Below are 24,781 nucleotides of genomic sequence, written 5' to 3' on the forward strand. Positions count from 1 at the left end.
TGGAAATAGCACTGAGCTAGACCGTAAAGCTCTGAAGAGAGTAGTAAGATCAGCTGAACGTACCACCAGAAGTGCCCTACCCAACCTACAGGAAATTTACATAAGGAGATGTCAGTCGAGAACAAGGAAAATTATCAGGGATCCCAGTCACCCCAACAACTGCCTCTTCTCTATCCTACGGTCTGGGAAACGTTACCGCTGCCTGAAGTCCAACACAGAGAGAATGCGGAAAAGTTTTTACCCCCAGGCTATCAGGATTCTAAATGAGGATTGTAGCAGGAGCACCAGCATAGCCTAAACACGTTGCACTTTGGACTTTCTTTCTTTATTCTTCTCCCTTTTTATATATATATATATATATATATATATATATATATATCCTTTGCACAGTCTTGGAGTCAGTGGAACAAGCATTTCACTGCATTTATAGGCTACCTGTATAATGTATGTGACAAATAAACATTTGAATTTGAATTTGAATTTGAATTTGATTACCATAGCAACACCCTAGCAACCATCTAAATTACTCTAGCAACAACCTTGCTGAACCACTACCATATCTACCTTAGCCACACCTTAGAAACCAATGCAATTACTCTAGTAATATTGATACAGGTCACTTTTCATCCAACTTTCTCTCCATCCCTCTACTTCCAACCATTTATTCATCCCAGTGTTTCCCAGAGAATTGAATTCCATTTGTGGTGGTTGGTTTGCAGAATTAACTTGAATGCAACAGTTTTAAACAAATTAGCACAGCATGGTTATGATGCTAACCAGATTTAAGCACAATTTAGTACAACCTGGAAAATCATTGTGTGGTGGTCAATGTTGATATTGTGGTGGGCCGCCACAAATAAGTCAATGTATGGGAAACACTGCATCCATTAAACTACCTATGAACACCCACTAACTCATCTATCAACTTCCATCAAGCACCCTAGTAACCAACATATATCACTGATTCTTGAGATAAAGGACAAAAGTACTTTTTGAAAAGTGACAAACACAAAAAATCGATACTGCATTCATTTGAATTGGATATCTTCATAAACATAGGTCTCACCTATCATGCCTGAAAAGGAACAGTTTTTTAATTCACCACTTCACCTACTGTAGTTTTTAAGATTCTTGGAAATACAAGAAGGCCAGTATTCTGTGATCGTAGTGGTCTGGGTGGGTTATATGGGACTAGGAGATCTTTAATATATTTTGGTGCCTGGCCATTAATGGCTTTGTATGTTAGAAGTAATATTTTGAAGTCAATGCTACTTTTAACAGGCAGCCAGTGTAGAGATGCCAGGATAGGGGAAATATGAATGAAAGAATTAGAATGCAATCAACTGCAGCTGTGCTCTCTCACTAACTGCCTGCAGCAACTTCAATGGAACCTCTTCTCTGTGTCTCTCCATTCAACTGGATACCTCACTTCTCATCCCAACTTTCTTTCACTTATTTTTTATCACTTTCTCTATCTTTATCTCTGTTTCTCCCAATTGCATTAACTTTGAAATATTTTTACTTTTTTTCTATTTACACTTTTTATAGCATAGCAACCACTATAATCACCCTAGCAACAGTCTGAAGTACCTTAGCAACAACCTAGCAACCACTTTTTATAGCATAGCAACCACAATAATTACCCTGGCAACACCCTAGAAACCACCTCAGGTACCCAAGCAACAACCTAGCAACCACCCTTAGTACCTTTTCAACAACCTAGCAACCACTTGTTATAGCATAGTAACTATTGTTTACCCCCGCAACACCTTAGCAATCATTTTAAGTACCCTAGCAACAACCTAGCAACTGCTCACAGTTACAACCTAGCAACTAATATAGCAACTACTTGAGTTACTATAGCAACCACCACAACTACCCTAGCAACAACCTAGCAACCATCTTAATTACCCTAGCAACAGCCTAGCAACCACCAATATAATATCAACTTAGCAACCACCATAGCAACTAGCATGATTACCCTAGTAACCAGCATAGCAACCACTTTATTCTGCATAGCAACCACCCTGTGTACTCTAGTAACACCCTATTTGTCTATCAACATACATTAAACTATATGTCTATCAACATCAATTTAAACTCTCTCTATCAACATCCACCAGCTTTGAAATGCTCCTTAAATGATAGAATGAAGTTTTGGTAATCTGTTTTATGTGATTACTTAGTGATAGGTCTTGGTCAATTGTAACTCCTAGATTTTTAACACTTGTGGATTTGGATAGTCGAAGATCATTAAATGTAGCCTGTGATGAGGATAGGATATCCCTCATCTTTTTAGGACCTAAAACCATGACTTCTGTTTTATCGGAGTTTTGTCATCCATGTCTTTATGTCTCTTATACATATTTTGGCTAATGGAGTTAATTCGTCACGTTTTATGGAAGGGTATAGTTGTGTATCGTCTGCATATGCCATGTTTCCTAATTTCAGAGCCTAGGGAAAGCATATAGAGAGAAAATAACAGGGGCCCTAGTACTGAGCCTTGAGGCACCCCATATTTTAGAGTAGACCATAGTCTGGGTAGACGGTTTATTGTGAACCTGTACAAATTGTCTGCGGTTAGAAAGGTATGATCTAAACCAAGCGAGTGCAGAGTCTTTAATGCCTATCAAATGTTCAAGCCTCTGGAGTAGTATGTCATGGTCTATGGCAGGGGCCTCAAACTCCCGGCCCGCGGGCCAAATCCGGACAGCGTCTGGCCCAATTCCGGCCCGCGACCTATGTCAAAATAATAATGTAATCCGGCCCTTGAGGGTATTTTTAATTGTAACAAACAATGATACTGATTAAAATAGATGATAGATCCAAGTATGGTGACAAATCTCATTTGTACTCTCCTCCACTATTTGCTAGACATAGAGCTTGATTCAATCCCAAAATCGCTGCACAAAGTTTTCAGGACATACTTCACGCGAGAAACACGCAGACGTGCATTTATAATGACGCGGAAGCGATGCCATAGTTTTGCACAAATTGAAGCAGAAATAGGCCTACACCAAATGTTGAAAAACGTTCACGTGTGATGAAGTCTTAGGTAGGCTATGTTATTCACCTATTCTGATTCTGAAGGAGAATATCCTTTTGGAGATTATGATCGATCGTCTATTGACAGTGATAAGTCACGGTGCATCTGTGAATGGACGTGCGTCTTTGCGTGTATACAACGGTGTCCCGTAAGCATACCATGCTTATTTCGACCCTATGCCCAACATAGCTTGGAGGTTGCAGTGGTAATCGTGATGATAGTGTCCGTAATGGACGTGGTACAGACAGCAGGGGTAGTAGAAATAGGGCTAAGAACTACAAAGTCACTGATTTGACCAGGACCTGATTTGACCAGGATACTTTATTATAGGCCTTGTTTGTTTTTTTATAGTACATCTTATGTGTAAAGTGTTGTTTTATCTTTCAGGTCTGCAATGATGTGTGTAGAGTTTCTTGTAGGCACATCTGGCCTGTTAACATCGGCCCATGGACAACAGATGCAAAATAGCCATTTTGGCTAATTCTGGCGCATTTACATTTTTATGTTCATTAATGTGCACTGTCCATGTCTAAATAAACCTTAAATAAATAAATAAATAAAATAAATATAGGCTAGTAATAGTTTACTATTGTTGGTATACATCTTAGGTGTTTTCCTGTTAATTTGTTATGTGGGTAGTATGACGAAAAATAAAGTAAACCTGCTCAAATATATTCATCCAGTATTTACTGAAAGGTGGTGCTTGCCATCCAATGGCAAATTAGATGGGTAAATGTACTCCCTTCATAAACTTTTGTTTATACTCAAAGATTTTTACATTTACAGTAGGACTTTATCTCTGACCACTTTCAAGCCATAGCCTTTTGAAATTTTGATATAAAAATCCAATGGTGTTGCTTTCTTAACCCTGACGCCTAGTTTGCCAGGTTTAAAAAGTTTGAGAGGAAAATATTTTTATTTCGTGTGAAACACACACATAGGCCTACCTGTTTTTATGCTTTTTGTTTGTTTTTATAATTTGTATTAATATGTATTTTGTCATTATTTTATTTATAAGCTAGCACAGGTGTCTTTCTGTTTGTAGTTTTGTGTTTGAAAATACAATATTTGAAAAAAACATTGTATTTTAGGAAATAGCCATTCTTTTTTTGTATTATTCTTTAACACTGACGTGGCCCTCCAATCAGATGACATTGGCAGAAATGGCCCCCAGCTCATTTGAGTTTGAGACCCCTGGTCTATGGTGTCAAAGGCAGCACTGAGGTCCAGGAGGACCAATATTGATATATGTCCATTATCGGCAGCGATGAGGAGGTCATTAAAAACTTTAACTAAGGCTGATTCAGTACTGTGGTGAGCTCTGAAACCAGATTGATATAATTCTTAGATTTTATTCATATGCAAGAAGGCACCGATTTGTTTGGACACTATTTTTTCTAGTATTTTTGACAAAAAAGGAAGATTAGATATAGGCCTATAGTTGGCTCGGTTGTTAGGGTCAAGGGTAGGTTTTTTGAGGGATGGCTTAATAACAGATAACTTAAACGACTGTGGTACATGCCCTGATAGCAGTGAGTTATTTATAATCTGGAGCAAAGCATTATCCAAGAAAGGGAGAGCAGTTTTCAGAAGATGAGGAGGAATAGGATCTAGTAGACTAGTTGTAGATTTTGATGAGGAAATTGTGGAAGTGAGGTCTAATATGTCGATAGGTGTAAATGAATTCAACGTTGTTCATCTCATCTGTGATTCAATTATGTTTTCGCTACCGTTCAGCAATGGAGTATGAATATTTGGTGAGACTGGTTATTAATCTTATCTCTGATTGTTTCAATTTTGCCATTGAAAAAGTTCATGAAGTCATTACTGTTCATCATATAGGGATAGATTCGGTTACTTTGGTATGGCTCTTCGTCAGGCGGGAGATTGTGGTAAAGAGAAATTTTGTATTATTTTTGTTTTCTTCGATCAGCGAGGAATAATAGGTTGACTTAGCCTCGTTGAGTGCTTTTTTGTTGGTGGTAAGGCTATCTTTCCAAGCTTGGCGAAAAACTTAATCAAGTTTACGCGCTGTTTGTTTAAGGGGTTTTGTCTGTGTGGTATACCATGGAGCATGCCTTACTTGTTTTCTTATTCTCTTTTTGAGTGGTGCTACTGAATCAAGGGGTTGAGCGTAATGAGTTCATCACATAATCAGTTAACAAGTCGACCTCGGCTGGATTGAGGAAAGGGCCTTCTGATGGGTCATTCCACGTCAGTTTAACCAGGGCCCACGCACTTGGGTCTCAAAAAATTCTGAAAAAATTACCAGGTGTACCTATGTTACCCAGGAGACACACTGCATTTTGCCCATGTTCAGGGTGGAAAGTGAAAAAGAAAGATTTGCATAAGACAAGTCAAATTGGTGTTTTTAAAAAGAAAAGATCATGGAGAATAAAGAAAATAATATTTAAAAAATCTTTGTATATTCCCACAAGGTGTTTAGGTGCTCTGAAAATGAGATTGTTAACTGCTCTATGCTTATGCCGTATGACAAGACTAGATCAATAGTATGCTTATCTCGATGCGTGGGTGAATTAACATTTTGGCAGAACCCGACATGGTCAATTAGGGATTGAGATGCAATTGTGAGACAATCGTTCACATTATCCATATGAATATTAAAATCACCCAATATAAGTATTTTTTCTGTTTGGATAGTTAAAGTGGAAAGGAAATCAGAAAATCCTTCTAAGAATTCAGTGTAGGGGCCAGGGGGTCTGTACAATGTGACCACAGTTACAGGCTGATTAGTTTTCCAGTCTGGGGGTAAAAAATGAAGGACTAGAACTTCAAAAGATCTAAACTTGTGTGTAAGCTTGGGAGATGTGAGAAGACTAGATTGATAGATTGTAGCTACTCCACCTCCCCTGCCAGTGTGGTGTGGTACATGATAATTCAAATGGGAGGGAGGTGTAGACTCATTTAATGGAAGGTATTCAGCTGGTTTAAGCCAGGTTTCAGTAAGGCACATAACGTCTATATGATTGTCAGTAATAATTTCATTAACCAAGGCAGTTTTATTTGACAGTGATCGAATATTAAGTAAAGCAAGTGTAAGTTGTGTTTGTGGAGGAATTTGCTTATCCGAAGAAGTTTTTATCGTAATAAGATTGCTACGAATAATTCCCCTAGTGGGTCGAGTAAGAGTTGACAGTCTTGGAACAGACTTTATTTGGCCTTGTATGCCCTGTATACCTGGGTGACTGTTAGGACGGCAGAGATCTGTGTAAGACATTATCTCTACTTCCTGGATCTCTGGTTCGTCAGAAACTAGCCTCGGTTAAGTGACGGTCTATGTTCTGTAATATCCTCTTTGCTATACAAGATGGACGGACAGCTGAATAACCTTTAGGTTGGCTTTTACTGAACATTAGTAATTGCAGTACAATGAGCATAACCTTCACTGGCCTACCCTCCTGACTACCAGCAACAGCAATTTTGTCCTCTCTAGAGGACCTTTATAAACCGGAATATCTCCCACACCATACATTCTACTGAGCTAATTCCTTTTGTTCTCTAAAGAGGACATTTAGGGCTTTTGAATGGTATCACATGTATGGGGGTGGGGTTTTGGGAACTTCCTCTTCCTCTTCAAAGAAAATGGTGGCCATCACCACAAGGGCAAGAAGAAAAGAAAGTGCTTAATCAAGTTAGTTGAGCATTTAACATTTAAAATGTTGTTGTTGTTTTTTCTATGAATCTCTTAAAAACACTTAAAATAATTTTCTGAAGTAATGTAACAATGTTTTACCATCATAGGAGAGTGTTAAACAATTGTCCTCCGCAGTGGACATTTGTAGTTACTACCTCCATTTTGTTCTCTTTTTTACTTAAACGTACATTATTTGATTCATTTTTATGTGTACGGTGTTATGAAGTCCACTGAAATGGACACTTTATAATTTTTAAATAAAAACATTTTTTTTCAAAAAAAAAGTTTTTAGTATGCTCATTGTCTTCCAAACTATTGGGGAAGTTAAGAAAAAAAAGAATTTGGAGATATTTTTTTTCTTGGTAGTCAGGAGGCTACTACCACGCTATACTACCCAGTGCTACCTATTACATGGTACTTACAACCCTATGCCGCCACCTAGTGACAGAACCGAGATAAACATTCCTAACTACTACATTCCTTCCCCCTTAAGTTTTATGCTTCTTCCAGTGAACCACATCACTAACATAATATCAATCTTGTGAAGTAAATAATTTCTAATACAACTTTCCTGAGCAGCTATAATCACCCCCATGTCATAAACTCTTATTTACACATAACACTGAACTAAGATTAGACTGACAGTTATAATATAGAATCATCATCAGTATTGCACAATCACATTTTTTTTTTTTTTTTACAATTCATTCAACACTCAAAATCCTTCAAATAACTTGGCTTGGCCACACTTCTTTGCGACCGTCGTGCAGGTGTGGCCAGTTGCTGTTGTGACTGTACTGGCATGCCTGGAGGTGGGCGGTCAGGCAGGGATGATCTTGAATTGTCGGGAGCAGGTTCTGTACAGTCCTGCGTGCTTCCCTCTAGAACACAGCTGCTTCCTGCAGGAATGGAATGCTTGGACACTGCAGCGGCCGCTGAGGTCCCCTGTCCCAGGGTTTCCATGATCTTTGGTTCAATCCAGTCCTTGTCCTCAGATCTGGCCAGTATCTGGTCAACATGTCTGCGCACAATGCTGCCATCTCCCAGCATTACCTTATAGGAGACAGGACCTGTGATTTTGGTTATGACCCCGGGAATCCACTTAGGTCCATGACTGAAGTTTTTTGTGATCACTGTGTCTCCCTCCTGGAAGCTCCTCTCTGAAAACTGCTTGTCATGATGTTTCTTCTGGATGCTTTGTTTTCGTTCGACCCTTTTCCGGTGGTCTGGATGAATTTGGTCTAGGGTTGATCTTAACCTCCTACCTTGTAACATTTCAGCAGGTGACAGGCCGGTGGTGGATTGTGGCGTGATGCGATAGCTAAACAGCACTCTTGACACCTTAGTGTTGAGGTTCCCGTCACCTCCCTTCTTCATCATTGGCTTGAATGTCTGGACTGCGCGCTCCGCACAGCCATTTGATGAAGCATGATAGGGGGCAGAGGTGATGTGCTCGATGCCGTTTTTCTTCATGAATTCTTTAAATTCTGCACTCACAAAACATGAGCCATTATCGGACACAATTGTTTCTGGCAGTCCCTGATTGCTAAAGCTCTTCCGTAGACATTCAATAGTGATGGCTGAAGTCGAGGCTGTTAATGGGTAAGCATCCATCCATTTTGAATGTGCGTCCATTAGGATCAAAAACATGTGTCCCATAAAAGGCCCTGCATAATCAATGTGTAGCCTTTGCCACGGTTTGCTTGGCCACTCCCATGGGTGAAGGGGTGCCGGGGGTGGCGAGTTACGTTGTTCTTGGCATTTGACACATCTTTTTACTATAGCCTCAATGTCTGCATCTAACTTTGGCCACCAGAAGTAGCTTCGCCCCAAAGCTTTCATTCTTGTGATGCCAATGTGACCGTGATGTAGCTGCTGTAACAAGGCGTCCCGTCCTGGCGGTGGCACTACAGCACGCGAGCCCCACAATACGCACCCATCATGCACACTTAACTCTGTTTTCCTAACAGCATACGGCTGAACAGCTGGGTCTGGGTCATGTGGCGGCCAACCATGCTGGACGTACTCAGTCACTCTGGACAACACAGGGTCTCTGCTTGTCCATTTCCTCATTTCCGCTGCTGAGACGAGGGTCACATTCTCCATCATCAGCACTCGTTCCTCTTGTTCTCTCTTGGTGGACTGATGACGCAGAGGGAGTCGGCTCATAGCATCTGCGTTGCCATGGTGTTTCCCTGGCTTGTAGACAATCTCGTACTCATATGCTGTCAAGGTAACTGCCCAACGCTGAATACGAGGAGATGCCATTTGAGGCACTGCTTTCATCTCATTGAAAAGAGAGAGTAATGGTTTGTGGTCAGTGCAAATTACAAATTTCCTTCCATATATATATTTATGAAAGCGCTGAATGCCAAACATCACCGCCAGACCTTCCTTGTCCAGTTGTGAGTAGTTTGATTCAGCCGACGTCAATGTCCGTGACATGAAGCTGATGGGTTTCTCCTGTCCATCTGGCCATCGATGTGACAACACTGCACCCATCGCAGGACAGGATCAGATCCATGTTGCTGTCATAGTGCTCGGAGGCCGGCACAGCTCACCGCTTATGGCGGTGGCCAACTGAACCTCCAGAGCAGTGTCTTCCCTCTCCATTTAAAGCGTAGCCCACCTTCTTTGATTGTGTCAAGAGGAAAGGACTCATCATCAAATGATTGGTTGACAAAAGGTTTGGCATGATCAAAGGCTGGGGTGATGATTAAAATAAATGTTAAAGTACATACACTCTGGAATTTCTCACTACAGTGCACTAACACATCAGATGACTGCATGAGTCGCTTAGACTCCTCAAAAGCTCTCTCTTGTTCCGCCTCCCATTTCCATTTGGTTTCTTTTCGTAACAGTTCATGTAAGGGCAATAACAATGTTGACAGGTTTGGCAGGAACCTGTTGTAGTAGTTGAGCAGGCCTAAGTATGCTCTCAATTCCGTTAAATTTGTTGGTGCAGGTGCTTTCTGTATGGCACTGACCTTGTGTGGTAGAGGATGTAGTCCAGAGGCGTCCACCTTATGTCCTAGGAACTCTGCTTCCTGTTCCAAGAACGCACATTTGTTGCGTTTTAGGCGAAGGCCCGCTTCCTGGAGCCGAGTCAACACCTGGTTCAGTGTTGTCAGGTGATCTTGGTCGCTCCGGCCCGTTAGCAAAATGTCGTCCAGATAAACAGCCACATTTTGAATGCCCGCCAGCAGATTCTCCATCATTCTCTGGAAAATTGCGGGGCTGGAGGAGACCCCAAATGGAAGACGATTCACCTGGAACAGACCTAAGTGCGTGTTTATAGTGACATATGGCTTGGATGCTTCATCAAGTGTGACCTGCTGATACGCATGGCTCATGTCCAGTTTACTGAACTTTTCCCCACCTGCCAGTTTCTCAAACAAGTCCTCCAATTTCGGAATTGGATACTGCTCAAGCTTCGACACCAGGTTGACGGTGACTTTGTAGTCTCCACAGATGCGCACCGAATTATCAGGCTTTAACACCGGCACAATCGGTGCTGCCCACTCCGAGAATTTCACTGGTTCAATAATTCCTTGTTTTGTGAGTCTCTCTAACTCCATCTCCACCTTTTTTCTCATGGCATAGGGGACTGGCCTAGGTTTATAGTATTTTGGAGCAACGCCTTTGTTGATATATATTTTTGCTGGTGGGCCTACCCAGGTTCCCAGTTCCTCCTTGAAAACGTCCTCATGTTGTCTTAGCACATCCTGTAATGTCAGTTGTGGCTGCTCTATTTTATTCACAAACACACAGTTCATTCCCAGCTCTTTGATCCATCCCCTGCCTAACAGGTTGGGCCCTGTGCCTGCTACGACCACTACTGGTAGCTGTTTGGCTTTGTCTTTGTACTTTACGATGACTTCCGTTGCTCCCAGTGTAGGTACTTTTTCACCTGTATATGTTTTCAGAGTCATAGAGCAATCCTGCAGTTCTTGTGTGCGCCCTGATGTCCATAACTTGCCATATTCAGTCTTTGACACAATTGTCACACTGCAGCCAGTATCCACTTCGAATTCAACAATGTTGTCATTTATGTTAAGCTGGGTGGTAATGGGGTCTATTTTCATTATGTTGGTCTTTGCAAAATGGTGAATAGTGAACACCTCTTCATCACTTGACACCTCCTCGGAAGATTCCCTTATGTGATGGGCAGACTGCTTTCTATCATTTCTGAAACTCTTTTGCTTGTGCTTCTCTCTCCCCTTAAGCTGCTGCTGGTCTAGAGACGAGGATCTGCACATTCTTTTCACATGTCCGATTTTACCACAACCATGGCACTTTTCATTAAGAAAGCGACAGTCTCTTGCCATATGCTCACCCCCACACCTATAACATGTTAACAAAGTTGTTTTTTCTTGGCCCTTAGTTGTTGCCTTCACCTTGTATACTGCCCCTTGCGATGCAGTTTTACTCACTGTACTGTCCAGCGCTTTCGGCCGAAGCTGCAGGTCCCGCACATCCTTATTTGCAGTCTCCATGGCTTGCGCGATTTTCAAGGCTTTCTCGAACGTCAACTCAGGCTCTGCCAGCAATCTCCACTGCATGCGATCATCTGCTATGCCCCAAACAAGCATGTCGCGTAGCATCTCCGTCAACTTATCTCCATAGTTGCAATGTTGAGCGAGCTCACGTAACACTGCCACATATTCCGTCACATTTTCATTTGCTGCTCTAGTCCTCGAATACAATTTAAATCATTGAACAATCTCGCTGGGCTTCGGGTTATAATGTGACTGAAGCAGTTCCGTCAACTCGGCATATGATTTAGCACCCGGTTTTACTGGGCTTAACAAACTTCTTATCAAACTGTATGTACGACTGCCTACAGAACTTATCATTATTGCCCGCTTCCTCCCTTCATCTGCAATCCCGTTTGCAATGAAAAAATGGTCCAATACTTCCACGTATTCCTCCCAAGTTTGGGCGTTATTGTCAAAAGCCGTGAGTGTTCCTACCATCATCATAGCCATCTCCACGTTTCGGTTAGCGTTAGCTTCTTCGTTGTCTGACATTAGCCGAGTCTCCGCGATTTTCACTCAGGTTGTTTGACTGTTGTTTTCAACTTCTTCTGAGCTCACCGTTTTCCTCGTCGCCAAATGTAATATCCTCTTTGCTATACAAGATGGACGGACAGCTGAATAACCTTTAGGTTGGTTTTTACTGAACATTAGTAATTGCAGTACAATGAGCATAACCTTCACTGGCCTACTACCACGCTATACTACCCAGTGCTACCTATTACATGGTACTTACAACCCTATGCCGCCACCTAGTGACAGAACCGAGATAAACATTCTTAACTACTACATGTTCCTTGAAAGGAGATAAGTAGGCCTACCCCTCGATGTGGGATGGATACCGTCTCTTTTCAACAATCCAGGTTTCCCCCAGAAGGAGCTAAAGTTATGTATGAAGCCCAGATTGTTATTGGCACACCACTTTGACAGCCATCAGTTGAGGTCTGAAATTCTGCTGAGCATTTCGTCACCTCTTCTAATAGGTATGGGTCCAGAGAAAGTTACAGAGTCAGACATCTGTTGCGCGAACCTGCACACAGAGATACAATTTTTGTATGGTGATCTCCAATTGACGCAATCGGACATCATTAGTGCCGGTGTGGATGACTATTTTCGAGTATTTACGATTAGCTTTAGCCAGCACTTTCAAATTTGATTCGATGTCATTAGCTCTGGCCCCAGATATCAATTTTACTATAGCCAATGGAGTCGCTAGCATCACGTTTCGTATAGTAGAAGCACCAATGACCAGAGTAGCCTAGCAGGTTTCTCGGGGCTAGCTAAGGGGAAAAATCTATTAGAAACATGAATAGGTTGGTGGTTAGCAGTGGGCTTCCTTCGTTTGGATTTAGATCCAGGTGAAACAGGCCCAACGGGCTGCTTTCGCTTGGGTCTAGCTCCCCTAACAGTCACCCAGGAGCTATCCCCTTGCTGCGAGGGGGCTGTCATGGTTGTGCTAACTGTGCTGACGGCTGGTGCATCCACACAATTTACCAGGGGTTCTGCCACTAGCTGTTTGCTAATCTGATCCAGCGTGTGGATGCGATTCTCTAGTTCACCTATCCTCGCCTCCAAGCTAGCTATTAGTCTACATTTATTACAAGTAGCTTGTCCACTGAAGGAGGCTGAAGAGTTAGCTAGCATGTGACAAGCCGGGCAATGGAGAGATTCGGAAGGATTGTGAACATCAATTGGCCAAACCAGGTCAGGGCTCAATCAGTGCATTTTCGTCTCTTTATGTCATCTGACAATACAAAACCACAATGTTGTGTACATAGCTGCCATTGTGAATTTTAAACTTATAAACAAATGCCCAAAACCTTGTCAGGGCCCAGATGGAAATGAAAAAAAAAAATCTTCTCTATTTCTTCCGATGAGTGAACGACTGGAAGTGAACCTCACCAAGTCATATTGCTCAGAAATCTTTTCAAAGAATGAAAAAGATAACGGCATTAACCGGTTACCATTATTTTAGATAAATGTTTCTGTTCCTGAACATAAAAATGTAAAGTTTCTGGTTTTGTTTCTGTTCCTAGCAAAACATCAAAAGTTTCTGGTTTTCGTCCCATGAACTTGTTCAAAGCCTTGACCAAGGAAACGGGTATCAAACTTCAAACAAAGAGTTTCTAAGAATTAGATATTTATATATAATCGTTTGTCTAACCTGCGGGACTTGGGCATTGGACAAGAGGTGTTGAACATGCCTACGCTCTATGAAGTCCATAACATCAGGGGCTATGGCATAGAGCTCCCTGGTCTGGCTTGCTTGGAGGGGACAAGCTGTCCCTGTCAGTTTCAAAATCTTTCACTGGACAGAAACAGACATCCCTCCTCCTAGCCGGCTGCTGTAGTTTTACTGGTCACCTTGCTATTTTATAGTTATCAGGTAGTTTAGTTGACTTTACATTCTCCTATGTAGGCCTAACACTTCAGCCATTTGCAACAGAAAAACACACCAGAATAGGCCTGTTTAGTAAGCAGGATTTGATGACCACATTCCTATACTTATAAAATGCATTTTTGGGCATGTATTCTGTAACAGAATACTTTTTGAAAGTATCCTTCTCAACACTGCCTACATACCCTATGCGCTTTCCCACCAGCGGATCTAGTTTTGCCAACTTAAAAAAAAAAAAGCTTAACTTCAGTCACGATTCAAATAGTGCTGTTTTCCAGCAGCAGCAGCATCCATCTTCTTTGTTTTCAAGTAGCAGGTAATTCACGCGGAACCATAGCGACTCTGTCATCATTATGTTAAGCCTGCCCATAGACTCTATACACAATGTGATTGGCCTGATCGAAGTTTGATTTTTCCAGCTCACAAGCCAACATAGAGTTGCTAGACTACCCTGGCTGCAAATTACATCTGCTGCTGCTAGGGTACGTCTAGATTTCTTGGCTACCCTCCTCCCATATTTAGGGTGAAAATTGTCAGTAGGACCACAAGGATGCAAAAACTCAACTTTCACATCTTGGTGTTCTATATTTACATCAATGAACTTTCCTAACCACCAGTGATCATCATACACCACTGCCAATACTGTCACGAACACCTGCCATAGGATTCTAATTGCTTAACGGCCGTATTGTGATGTCATAATCATAATGTTAAGTCAATGGGGAAATTTTGATTAGTTTTTAATTAATAGTTTAAAAAGTATAAAAGTTATGAAGCTGAAAAATACTAACCATGTGACTTAGCTAACTTAGCTAATCATTTTTAGCAGTTTTGTAAAAAATGCTAACTAGCATGCTAGCATGCTAACTATGCTAACCATGTGACTTAGCTAACTTAGCTAATCATTTTTAGCAGTTTTGTAAAAAATGCTAACTAGCATGCTAACATGCTAGCATGCTAACTATGCTAACCATGCTAACTAGCTACAGTGGGTAGGAGTCATAGTTGATGACAAGTAACAGTTACAATGGCTGAACAGTTAAAAAGTTCAGTAGTTTAAAGGGTTAAATTTTTTAACAGTGAAATATTGTAGTGAGGACTTTTATTTTGAAACAGTTTCTGGCAGAGGAAGCAGTTGAACAGGATGTGTAGTCTTAATAGGGCCAGTTTGTATGCTTAAAGCCTGAGACTGGCAGTTGAAACAGGTGGCCCGAACCCCTGCCGTAGGATTCTAATTGCTTAACGGCCGTATTGTGATGTCATAATCATAATGTTAAGTCAATGGGGAAATTTTGATTAGTTTTTAATTAATAGTTTAAAAAGTATAAAAGTTACAAAGTTGAAAAATACAAAGCTCACATGTCCTAAGTAAGACCTACGTAACATAGTTTGAATGAAGTTTCTACGTTAAACGGTTGAAGCTGCATTAAGTGCGTTAGAAGAAGAATAATAATAACTAGAAAAGCATTTCCTGAAGGAAATACAGTGCATGAAAATGCAAAAATTTGATGCGTTCATATGGTTAAATTATTTGCTTGGTAGATAAGGTTTAATATAGTTAGAATGACTGAACAGTTAAATAGGTTGATAATTGAAATGGTTAAATTATTTAGGCAGATAGTTGACGATAACTAACAGTTGGAATGGCTCCAATGTTTGCTAGTAGTTATGCTAACTATGTTAATAAAGATAATAATGTTAACCAAGTTACTATGCTAACTAGCATGCTAACAATGTTGAAATGTTAACTATGCTAACCATATGACTTAGCTAACCTAGCTAATCATTTTTATTAGTTATGATAACTATGCTAATTAACATGCTAACATGCTAACTATGCTAACCATGTGACTTAGCTAACTTAGCTAATCATTTTTTGCAGTTTTACTAAAAATGCTAACTAGCATGCTAACATGCTAGCATGCTAACTATGCTAACCATGTGACTTAGCTAACTTAGCTAATCATTTTTTGCAGTTTTACTAAAACTGCTAACTAGCATGCTAACATGCTAGCATGCTAACTATGCTAACCATGTGACTTAGCTAACTTAGCTAATCATTTTTAGCAGTTTTGCAAAAAATGCTAACTAGCATGCTAACATGCTAGCATGCTAACTATGCTAACCACGTGACTTAGCTAACTTAGCTAATCATTTTTAGTAGTTTAGCAAAAAATGCTAACTAGCATGCTAACATGCTAGCATGCTAACTATGCTAACCATGTGACTTAGCTAACTTAGCTAATCATTTTTAGTAGTTTAGCAAAAAATGCTAACTAGCATGCTAACATGCTAGCATGCTAACTATGCTAACCATGTGACTTAGCTAACTTAGCTAATCATTTTTAGCAGTTTTGAAAAAAATGCTAACTAGCATGCTAACATGCTAGCATGCTAACATGCTAACTATGCTAACCATGCTAACTAGCTACAGTGGGTAGGAGTCATAGTTGATGACAAGTAACAGTTACAATGGCTGAACAGTTAAAAAGTTCAGTAGTTTAAAGGGTTATATTGTTTAACAGTGAAATATTGTAGTGAGGACTTTTATTTTGAAACAGTTTCTGGCAGAGGAAGCAGTTGAACAGGATGTGTAGTCTTAATAGGGCCAGTTTGTATGCTTAAAGCCTGAGACTGGCAGTTGAAACAGGTGGCCCGAACACCTGCCATAGGATTCTAATTGCTTAACGGCCGTATTGTGATGTCATAATCATAATGTTAAGTCAATGGGGAAATTTTGATTAGTTTTTAATTAATAGTTTAAAAAGTATAAAAGTTACAAAGTTGAAAAATACAAAGCTCACATGTCCTAAGTAAGACCTACGTAACATAGTTTGAATGAAGTTTCTACGTTAAACGGTCGAAGCTGCATTAAGTGCGTTAGAAGAAGAATAATAATAACTAGAAAAGCATTTCCTGAAGGAAATACAGTGCATGAAAATGCAAAAATAGCATGCTAATAATGTTAAAATGCTAACAATGTTAACCATGAGACTTAGCTTACCTAGCTAATCATTTTTAGTAGTTTTGCAAAAAATGCTAACTAGCATGCTAACATGCTAGCATGCTAACTATGTGACTTAGCTAACTTAGCTAATCATTTTTAGGAGTTTTGCAAAAAATGCTAACTAGCATGCTAACATGCTAGCATGCTAACTATGTTAACCATGTGACTTAGCTAACTTAGCTAATCATTTTTAGCAGTTTTGCTAAAAATGCTAACTAGCATGTTAGCATGCTAACTATGCTAACCATGTGACTTAGCTAACTTAGCTAATCATTTTTAACAGTTTTGCTAAAAATGCTAACTAGCATGTTAGCATGCTAACCATGTGACTTAGCTAACTTAGCTAATCATTTTTAGCAGTTTTGCTTAAAATGCTAACTAGCATGCTAACATGCTAGCATGCTAACTATGCTAGCCATGTGACTTAGCTAACTTAGCTAATCATTTTTAGTAGTTTTGTTAAAAATGCTAACTAGCATGCTAACTAGCATGCTAACATGCTAGCATGCTAACTATGCTAACCATGTTACTTAGCTAACTTAGCTAACTAGCTACAGTGGGTAGGAGTCATAGTTGATGACAAGTAACAGTTACAATGGCTGAACAGTTAAAAAGTTCAGTAGTTTAAAGGGTTAAATTGTTTAACAGTGAAATATTGTAGTGAGGACTTTTATTTTGAAACAGTTTTTGGCAGAGGAAGCAGTTGAACAGGATGTGTAGTCTTAATAGGGCCAGTTTGTATGCTTTAAGCCTGAGACTGGCAGTTGATGCAGGTGGCCCGAACACCTGCCATAGGATTCTAATTGCTTAACGGCTCTATTGTGATGTCATCAGCCCATGTTAAGTCTATGGGGAAATTTTGATTAGTTTTTAATTAATAGTTTAAAAAGTATAAAAGTTACAAAGATGAAAAATACATAGCACCCATGTCCTAAGTAAGACCTATGTAACATAGTTTGAATGAAGTTTCTACGTTAAACGGTTGAAGCTGCATTAAGTGCGTTAGAAGAAGAATAATAATAAAATGCCTTGGAATAACAGTACAGTGCATTTTCATGCACTGTAATAATAATAAAATGCCTTGGAATAACAGTACAGTGCATTTTCATGCACTGTAATAAGAAGAAGCCTTGGAATAACAGTATAGTGCATTTTCATGCACTATAATAAGAAGAATAAGAAGCCTAGGAAGAACAGTACAGTGCATTTTCATGCACTGTAATAAAATGCCTTGGAAGAACAGTACAGTGCATTTTCATGCACTGTAATAAAATGCCTTGGAATAACAGTACAGTGCATTTTCATGCACTGTAATAATTCGGATAACAGTAGAGTGCATTTTCATGCACTCTAATAAGAACTAGAAAAGCATTTCCTGAAGGAAATACAGTGCATGAAAATGAGTTCATATGGTTAAATTATTATAGTGCATGAAAATGCACTATACTGTTCTTCCTAGGCTTCTTTTTATAGTGCATGAAAATGCACTATACTGTTCTTCCTAGGCTTCTTATTAGAGTGCATGAAAATGCACTCTACTGTTATCCGAATTATTCTTATTAGAGTGCATGAAAATGCACTCTACTGTTCTTCCTAGGCTTCTTCTTCTTATTACAGTGCATGAAAATGCACTGTACTGTTATTCCAAGGCATTTTATTATTACAGTGCATGAAAATGCACTGTACTGTTATTCCAAGGCATTTTATTATTATTATTATTATTCTTCTTCTAACGCACTTAATGCAGCTTCAACCGTTTAACGTAGAAACTTCATTCAAACTATGTTACGTAGGTCTTACTTAGGACATGTGAGCTTTGTATTTTTCAACTTTGTAACTTTTATACTTTTTAAACTATTAATTAAAAACTAATCAAAATTTCCCCATTGACTTAACATTATGATTATGACATCACAATACGGCCGTTAAGCAATTAGAATCCTATGGCAGGTGTTCGGGCCACCTGTTTCAACTGCCAGTCTCAGGCTTTAAGCATACAAACTGGCCCTATTAAGACTACACATCCTGTTCAACTGCTTCCTCTGCCAGAAACTGTTTCAAAATAAAAGTCCTCACTACAATATTTGACTGTTAAACAATTTAACCCTTTAAACTACTAAACTTTTTAACTGTTCAGCCATTGTAACTGTTACTTGTCATCAACTATGACTCCTACCCACTGTAGCTAGTTAGCATGGTTAGCATAGTTAGCATGCTAGCATGTTAGCATGCTAGTTAGCATTTTTTACAAAACTGCTAAAAATGATTAGCTAAGTTAGCTAAGTCACATGGTTAGCATAGTTAGCATGCTAGCATGTTAGCATGCTAGTTAGCATTTTTTACAAAACTGCTAAAAATGATTAGCTAAGTTAGCTAAGTCACATGGTTAACATAGTTATCATGCTAACATGTTAGCATGCTAGTTAGCATTTTTTACAAAACTGCTAAAAATTATTAGCTAAGTTAGCTAAGTCACATGGTTAGCATAGTTAGCATGCTAACATGTTAGCATGCTAGTTAGCATTTTTAGCAAAACTGTTAAAAATGATTAGCTAAGTTAGCTAAGTAAAATGGTTAGCATAGTTAGCATGCTAGCATGTTAACATGCTAGTTAGCATAGTTAGCAAAACTGCTAAAAATGATTAGCTAGATTAGCTAAGTCACATGGTTAACATAGTTAGCATGTTAGTATTGCTAACTACTAAAAATGCATTAGCTAAGTTAACTAAGTTAAGTATTATCCACCTATTTAACCGTTCAATCATTCCAACTATATTAAACCTTATCTACCAAGCAAATCATTTAACCATATAAACTATCCACCTATTTAACTGTTCAGTCACTCCAACTATATTAAACCTCATCTACCTAGCAACCAATATAGTTTGTTTTTACTCTGTATGATATTTTACATCATATTTTTTGCATTTTCATGCACTGTATTTCCTTCAGGAAATGCTTTTCTAGTTATTATTATTATTATTATTCTTCTTCTAACGCAGCTAATGCAGCTTCAACCGTTTAACGTAGAAACTTCATTCAAACTATGTTACGTAGGTCTTACTTAGGACATGTGAGCTTTGTATTTTTCAACTTTGTAACTTTTATACTTTTTAAACTATTAATTAAAAACTAATCAAAATTTCCCCATTGACTTAACATTATGATTATGACATCACAATACGGCCGTTAAGCAATTAGAATCCTATGGCAGGTGTTCGGGCCAGCTGCATCAACTGCCAGTCTCAGGCTTTAAGCATACAAACTGGCCCTATTAAGACTACACATCCTGTCCAACTGCTTCCTCTGCCAAAAACTGTTTCAAAATAAAAGTCCTCACTACAATATTTCACTGTTAAACAATTTAACCCTTTAAACTACTGAACTTTTTAACTGTTCAGCCATTGTAACTGTTACTTGTCATCAACTATGACTCCTACCCACTGTAGCTAGTTAGCATGGTTAACATAGTTAGCATGCTAGCATGTTAGCATGCTAGCATGTTAGCATGCTAGTTAGCATTTTTTATAAAACTGCTAAAAATGATTAGCTAAGTTAGCTAAGTCACATGGTTAGCATAGTTAGCATGCTAGCATGTTAGCATGCTAGTTAGCATTTTTTACAAAACTGCTAAAAATGATTAGCTAAGTTAGCTAAGTCACATGGTTAGCATAGTTAGCATGCTAGCATGTTAGCATGCTAGTTAGCATTTTTTATAAAACTGCTAAAAATGATTAGCTAAGTTAGCTAAGTCACATGGTTAGCATAGTTAGCATGCTAGCATGTTAGCATGCTAGTTAGCATTTTTTACAAAACTGCTAAAAATGATTAGCTAAGTTAGCTAAGTCACATGGTTAGCATAGTTAGCATGCTAGCATGTTAGCATGCTAGTTAGCATTTTTTACAAAACTGCTAAAAATGATTAGCTAAGTTAGCTAAGTCACATGGTTAGCATAGTTAGCATGCTAGCATGTTAGCATGCTAGTTAGCATTTTTTATAAAACTGCTAAAAATGATTAGCTAAGTTAGCTAAGTCACATGGTTAGCATAGTTAGCATGCTAACATGTTAGCATGCTAGTTAGCATTTTTTACAAAACTGCTAAAAATGATTAGCTAAGTTAGCTAAGTCACATGGTTAGCATAGTTAGCATGCTAGCATGTTAGCATGCTAGTTAGCATTTTTTACAAAACTGCTAAAAATGATTAGCTAAGTTAGCTAAGTCACATGGTTAGCATAGTTAGCATGCTAACATGTTAGCATGCTAGTTAGCATAGTTAGCAAAACTGCTAAAAATGATTAGCTAGATTAGCTAAGTCACATGGTTAACATAGTTAGCATGTTAGCATTGCTAACTACTAAAAATGCATTAGCTAAGTTAACTAAGTTAAGTATTGTCCACCTATTTAACCGTTCAATCATTCCAACTTTATTAAACCTTATCTTCCAAGCAAATCATTTAACCATATAAACTATCCACCTATTTAACTGTTCAGTCACTCCAACTATATTAAACCTCATCTACCTAGCAACCAATATAGTTTGTTTTTACTCTGTATGATATTTTACATCATATTTTTTGCATTTTCATGCACTGTATTTCCTTCAGGAAATGCTTTTCTAGTTATTATTCTTCTTCTTCTAACGCAATTAATGCAGCTTCAACCGTTTAACGTAGAAACTTCATTCAAACTGCGTTGCGTAGGTCTTACTTATGACATGTGGGCTTTGTATTTTTCATCTTTGTAACTTTTATACTTTTTAAACTATTAATTAAAAACTACTCAAAATTTCCCCATAGACTTAACATGGGCTGATGACATCACAATGGACTAATTAACTTGATTTGCACCTGGTATCATCTTCCAGCTGCTCATCTAGGCCCCATCAAAGAATCAGTTCAACTGATTGCACCTGTATCAACTGCTTTCTACTGAACTAGACCAACTCTCTCTGTCTCTCCATTCTACAAGGATATAAGACACATTTCATCCAACTTTCTATCCATTCATTCTCTTCAAACCATTCACTCATCCACCCATTAAACTATCCATCAACATCCATTAAACAATCTGCCTATCAACATCCATTCAACTTTCTGTCTATCAACATCCATTACACTATCTACATTTAACTTTTAAGCTATATACTCTGTCTCAGGCTTTAAGCATACAATATGGCTCTATTAAGACTGCCGTTAAGCAATTAGAATCCAATGGCAGGTGTTCGGGCCACCTGTTTCAACTGCCAGTCTCAGGCTTTAAGCATACAAACTGGCCCTATTAAGACTACACATCCTGTTCAACTGCTTCCTCTGCCAAAAACTGTTTCAAAATAAAAGTCCTCACTACAATATTTCACTGTTAAACAATTTAACCCTTTAAACTACTGAACTTTTTAACTGTTCAGCCATTGTAACTGTTACTTGTCATCAACTATGACTCCTACCCACTGTAGCTAGTTAGCATGGTTAGCATAGTTAGCATGCTAGCATGTTAGCATGCTAGCATGTTAGCATGCTAGTTAGCATTTTTTACAAAACTGCTAAAAATGATTAGCTAAGTTAGCTAAGTCACATGGTTAGCATAGTTAGCATGCTAACATGTTAGCATGCTAGTTAGCATTTTTTACAAAACTGCTAAAAATGATTAGCTAAGTTAGCTAAGTCACATGGTTAGCATAGTTAGCATGCTAGCATGTTAGCATGCTAGTTAGCATTTTTTATAAAACTGCTAAAAATGATTAGCTAAGTTAGCTAAGTCACATGGTTAGCATAGTTAGCATGCTAACATGTTAGCATGCTAGTTAGCATAGTTAGCAAAACTGCTAAAAATGATTAGCTAGATTAGCTAAGTCACATGGTTAACATAGTTAGCATGTTAGCATTGCTAACTACTAAAAATGCATTAGCTAAGTTAACTAAGTTAAGTATTGTCCACCTATTTAACCGTTCAATCATTCCAACTTTATTAAACCTTATCTTCCAAGCAAATCATTTAACCATATAAACTATCCACCTATTTAACTGTTCAGTCACTCCAACTATATTAAACCTCATCTACCTAGCAACCAATATAGTTTGTTTTTACTCTGTATGATATTTTACATCATATTTTTTGCATTTTCATGCACTGTATTTCCTTCAGGAAATGCTTTTCTAGTTACAGTGCATGAAAATGCACTGTACTGTTATTCCAAGGCATTTTATTATTATTACAGTGCATGAAAATGCACTGTACTGTTATTCCAAGGCATTTTATTATTATTATTATTATTATTCTTCTAACGCACTTAATGCAGCTTCAACCGTTTAACGTAGAAACTTCATTCAAACTATGTTACGTAGGTCTTACTTAGGACATGTGAGCTTTGTATTTTTCAACTTTGTAACTTTTATACTTTTTAAACTATTAATTAAAAACTAATAAAAATTTCCCCATTGACTTAACATTATGATTATGACATCACAATACGGCCGTTAAGCAATTAGAATCCTATGGCAGGTGTTCGGGCCAGCTGCATCAACTGCCAGTCTCAGGCTTTAAGCATACAAACTGGCCCTATTAAGACTACACATCCTGTTCAACTGCTTCCTCTGCCAAAAACTGTTTCAAAATAAAAGTCCTCACTACAATATTTCACTGTTAAACAATATAACCCTTTAAACTACTGAACTTTTTAACTGTTCAGCCATTGTAACTGTTACTTGTCATCAACTATGACTCCTACCCACTGTAGCTAGTTAGCATGGTTAGCATAGTTAGCATGTTAGCATGCTAGCATGTTAGCATGCTAGTTAGCATTTTTTTCAAAACTGCTAAAAATGATTAGCTAAGTTAGCTAAGTCACATGGTTAGCATAGTTAGCATGCTAGCATGTTAACATGCTAGTTAGCATTTTTTGCAAAACTGCTAAAAATGATTAGCTAAGTTAGCTAAGTGACATGGTTAGCATAGTTAGCATGCTAGCATGTTAGCATGCTAGTTAGCATTTTTTGCTAAACTACTAAAAATGATTAGCTAAGTTAGCTAAGTCACATGGTTAGCATAGTTAGCATGCTAGCATGTTAGCATGCTAGTTAGCATTTTTTGCTAAACTACTAAAAATGATTAGCTAAGTTAGCTAAGTCACGTGGTTAGCATAGTTAGCATGCTAGCATGTTAGCATGCTAGTTAGCATTTTTTGCAAAACTGCTAAAAATGATTAGCTAAGTTAGCTAAGTCACATGGTTAGCATAGTTAGCATGCTAGCATGTTAGCATGCTAGTTAGCATTTTTAGTAAAACTGCAAAAAATGATTAGCTAAGTTAGCTAAGTCACATGGTTAGCATAGTTAGCATGTTAGCATGTTAATTAGCATAGTTATCATAACTAATAAAAATGATTAGCTAGGTTAGCTAAGTCATATGGTTAGCATAGTTAACATTTTAACATTGTTAGCATGCTAGTTAGCATAGTAACTTGGTTAACATTATTATCTTTATTAACATAGTTAGCATAACTACTAGCAAACATTGGAGCCATTCCAACTGTTAGTTATCGTCAACTATCTGCCTAAATAATTTAACCATTTCAATTATCAACCTATTTAACTGTTCAGTCATTCTAACTATATTAAACCTTATCTACCAAGCAAATAATTTAACCATATGAACGCATCATATTTTTGCATTTTCATGCACTGTATTTCCTTCAGGAAATGCTTTTCTAGTTATTATTATTCTTCTTCTAACGCAGCTAATGCAGCTTCAACCGTTTAACGTAGAAACTTCATTCAAACTATGTTACGTAGGTCTCACTTAGGACATGTGAGCTTTGTATTTTTCAACTTTGTAACTTTTATACTTTTTAAACTATTAATTAAAAACTAATCAAAATTTCCCCATTGACTTAACATTATGATTATGACATCACAATACGGCCGTTAAGCAATTAGAATCCTATGGCAGGTGTTCGGGCCAGCTGCATCAACTGCCAGTCTCAGGCTTTAAGCATACAAACTGGCCCTATTAAGACTACACATCCTGTTCAACTGCTTCCTCTCCCAAAAACTGTTTCAAAATAAAAGTCCTCACTACAATATTTCACTGTTAAACAATTTAACCCTTTAAACTACTAAACTTTTTAACTGTTCAGCCATTG

General features: G+C 38.3%; 1 protein-coding gene and 1 pseudogene across 1 annotated transcript; both read right to left on the minus strand.

The window, feature by feature from the left end:
- Window positions 1-5,456: 5,456 nt before the first annotated feature.
- Window positions 5,457-6,284, minus strand: LOC143099278 (uncharacterized). The gene has a single exon (XM_076262374.1). The coding sequence runs from the start codon at window positions 6,282-6,284 to the stop codon at window positions 5,457-5,459; it is 828 nt and encodes a 275-aa protein (XP_076118489.1).
- Window positions 6,285-10,416: 4,132 nt separating this feature from the next.
- LOC143099279 (uncharacterized) lies at window positions 10,417-11,731 on the minus strand (annotated as a pseudogene).
- Window positions 11,732-24,781: the final 13,050 nt, after the last annotated feature.

The sequence above is a fragment of the Alosa pseudoharengus genome, unplaced genomic scaffold (assembly GCF_046254945.1).
Source record: "Alosa pseudoharengus isolate Yale_2024_CS ecotype anadromous, Long Island Sound unplaced genomic scaffold, YU_APseudo_1.1 YU_APseudo_1.1_scf_27, whole genome shotgun sequence".
NCBI classification, from domain to species: domain Eukaryota; kingdom Metazoa; phylum Chordata; class Actinopteri; order Clupeiformes; family Clupeidae; genus Alosa; species Alosa pseudoharengus.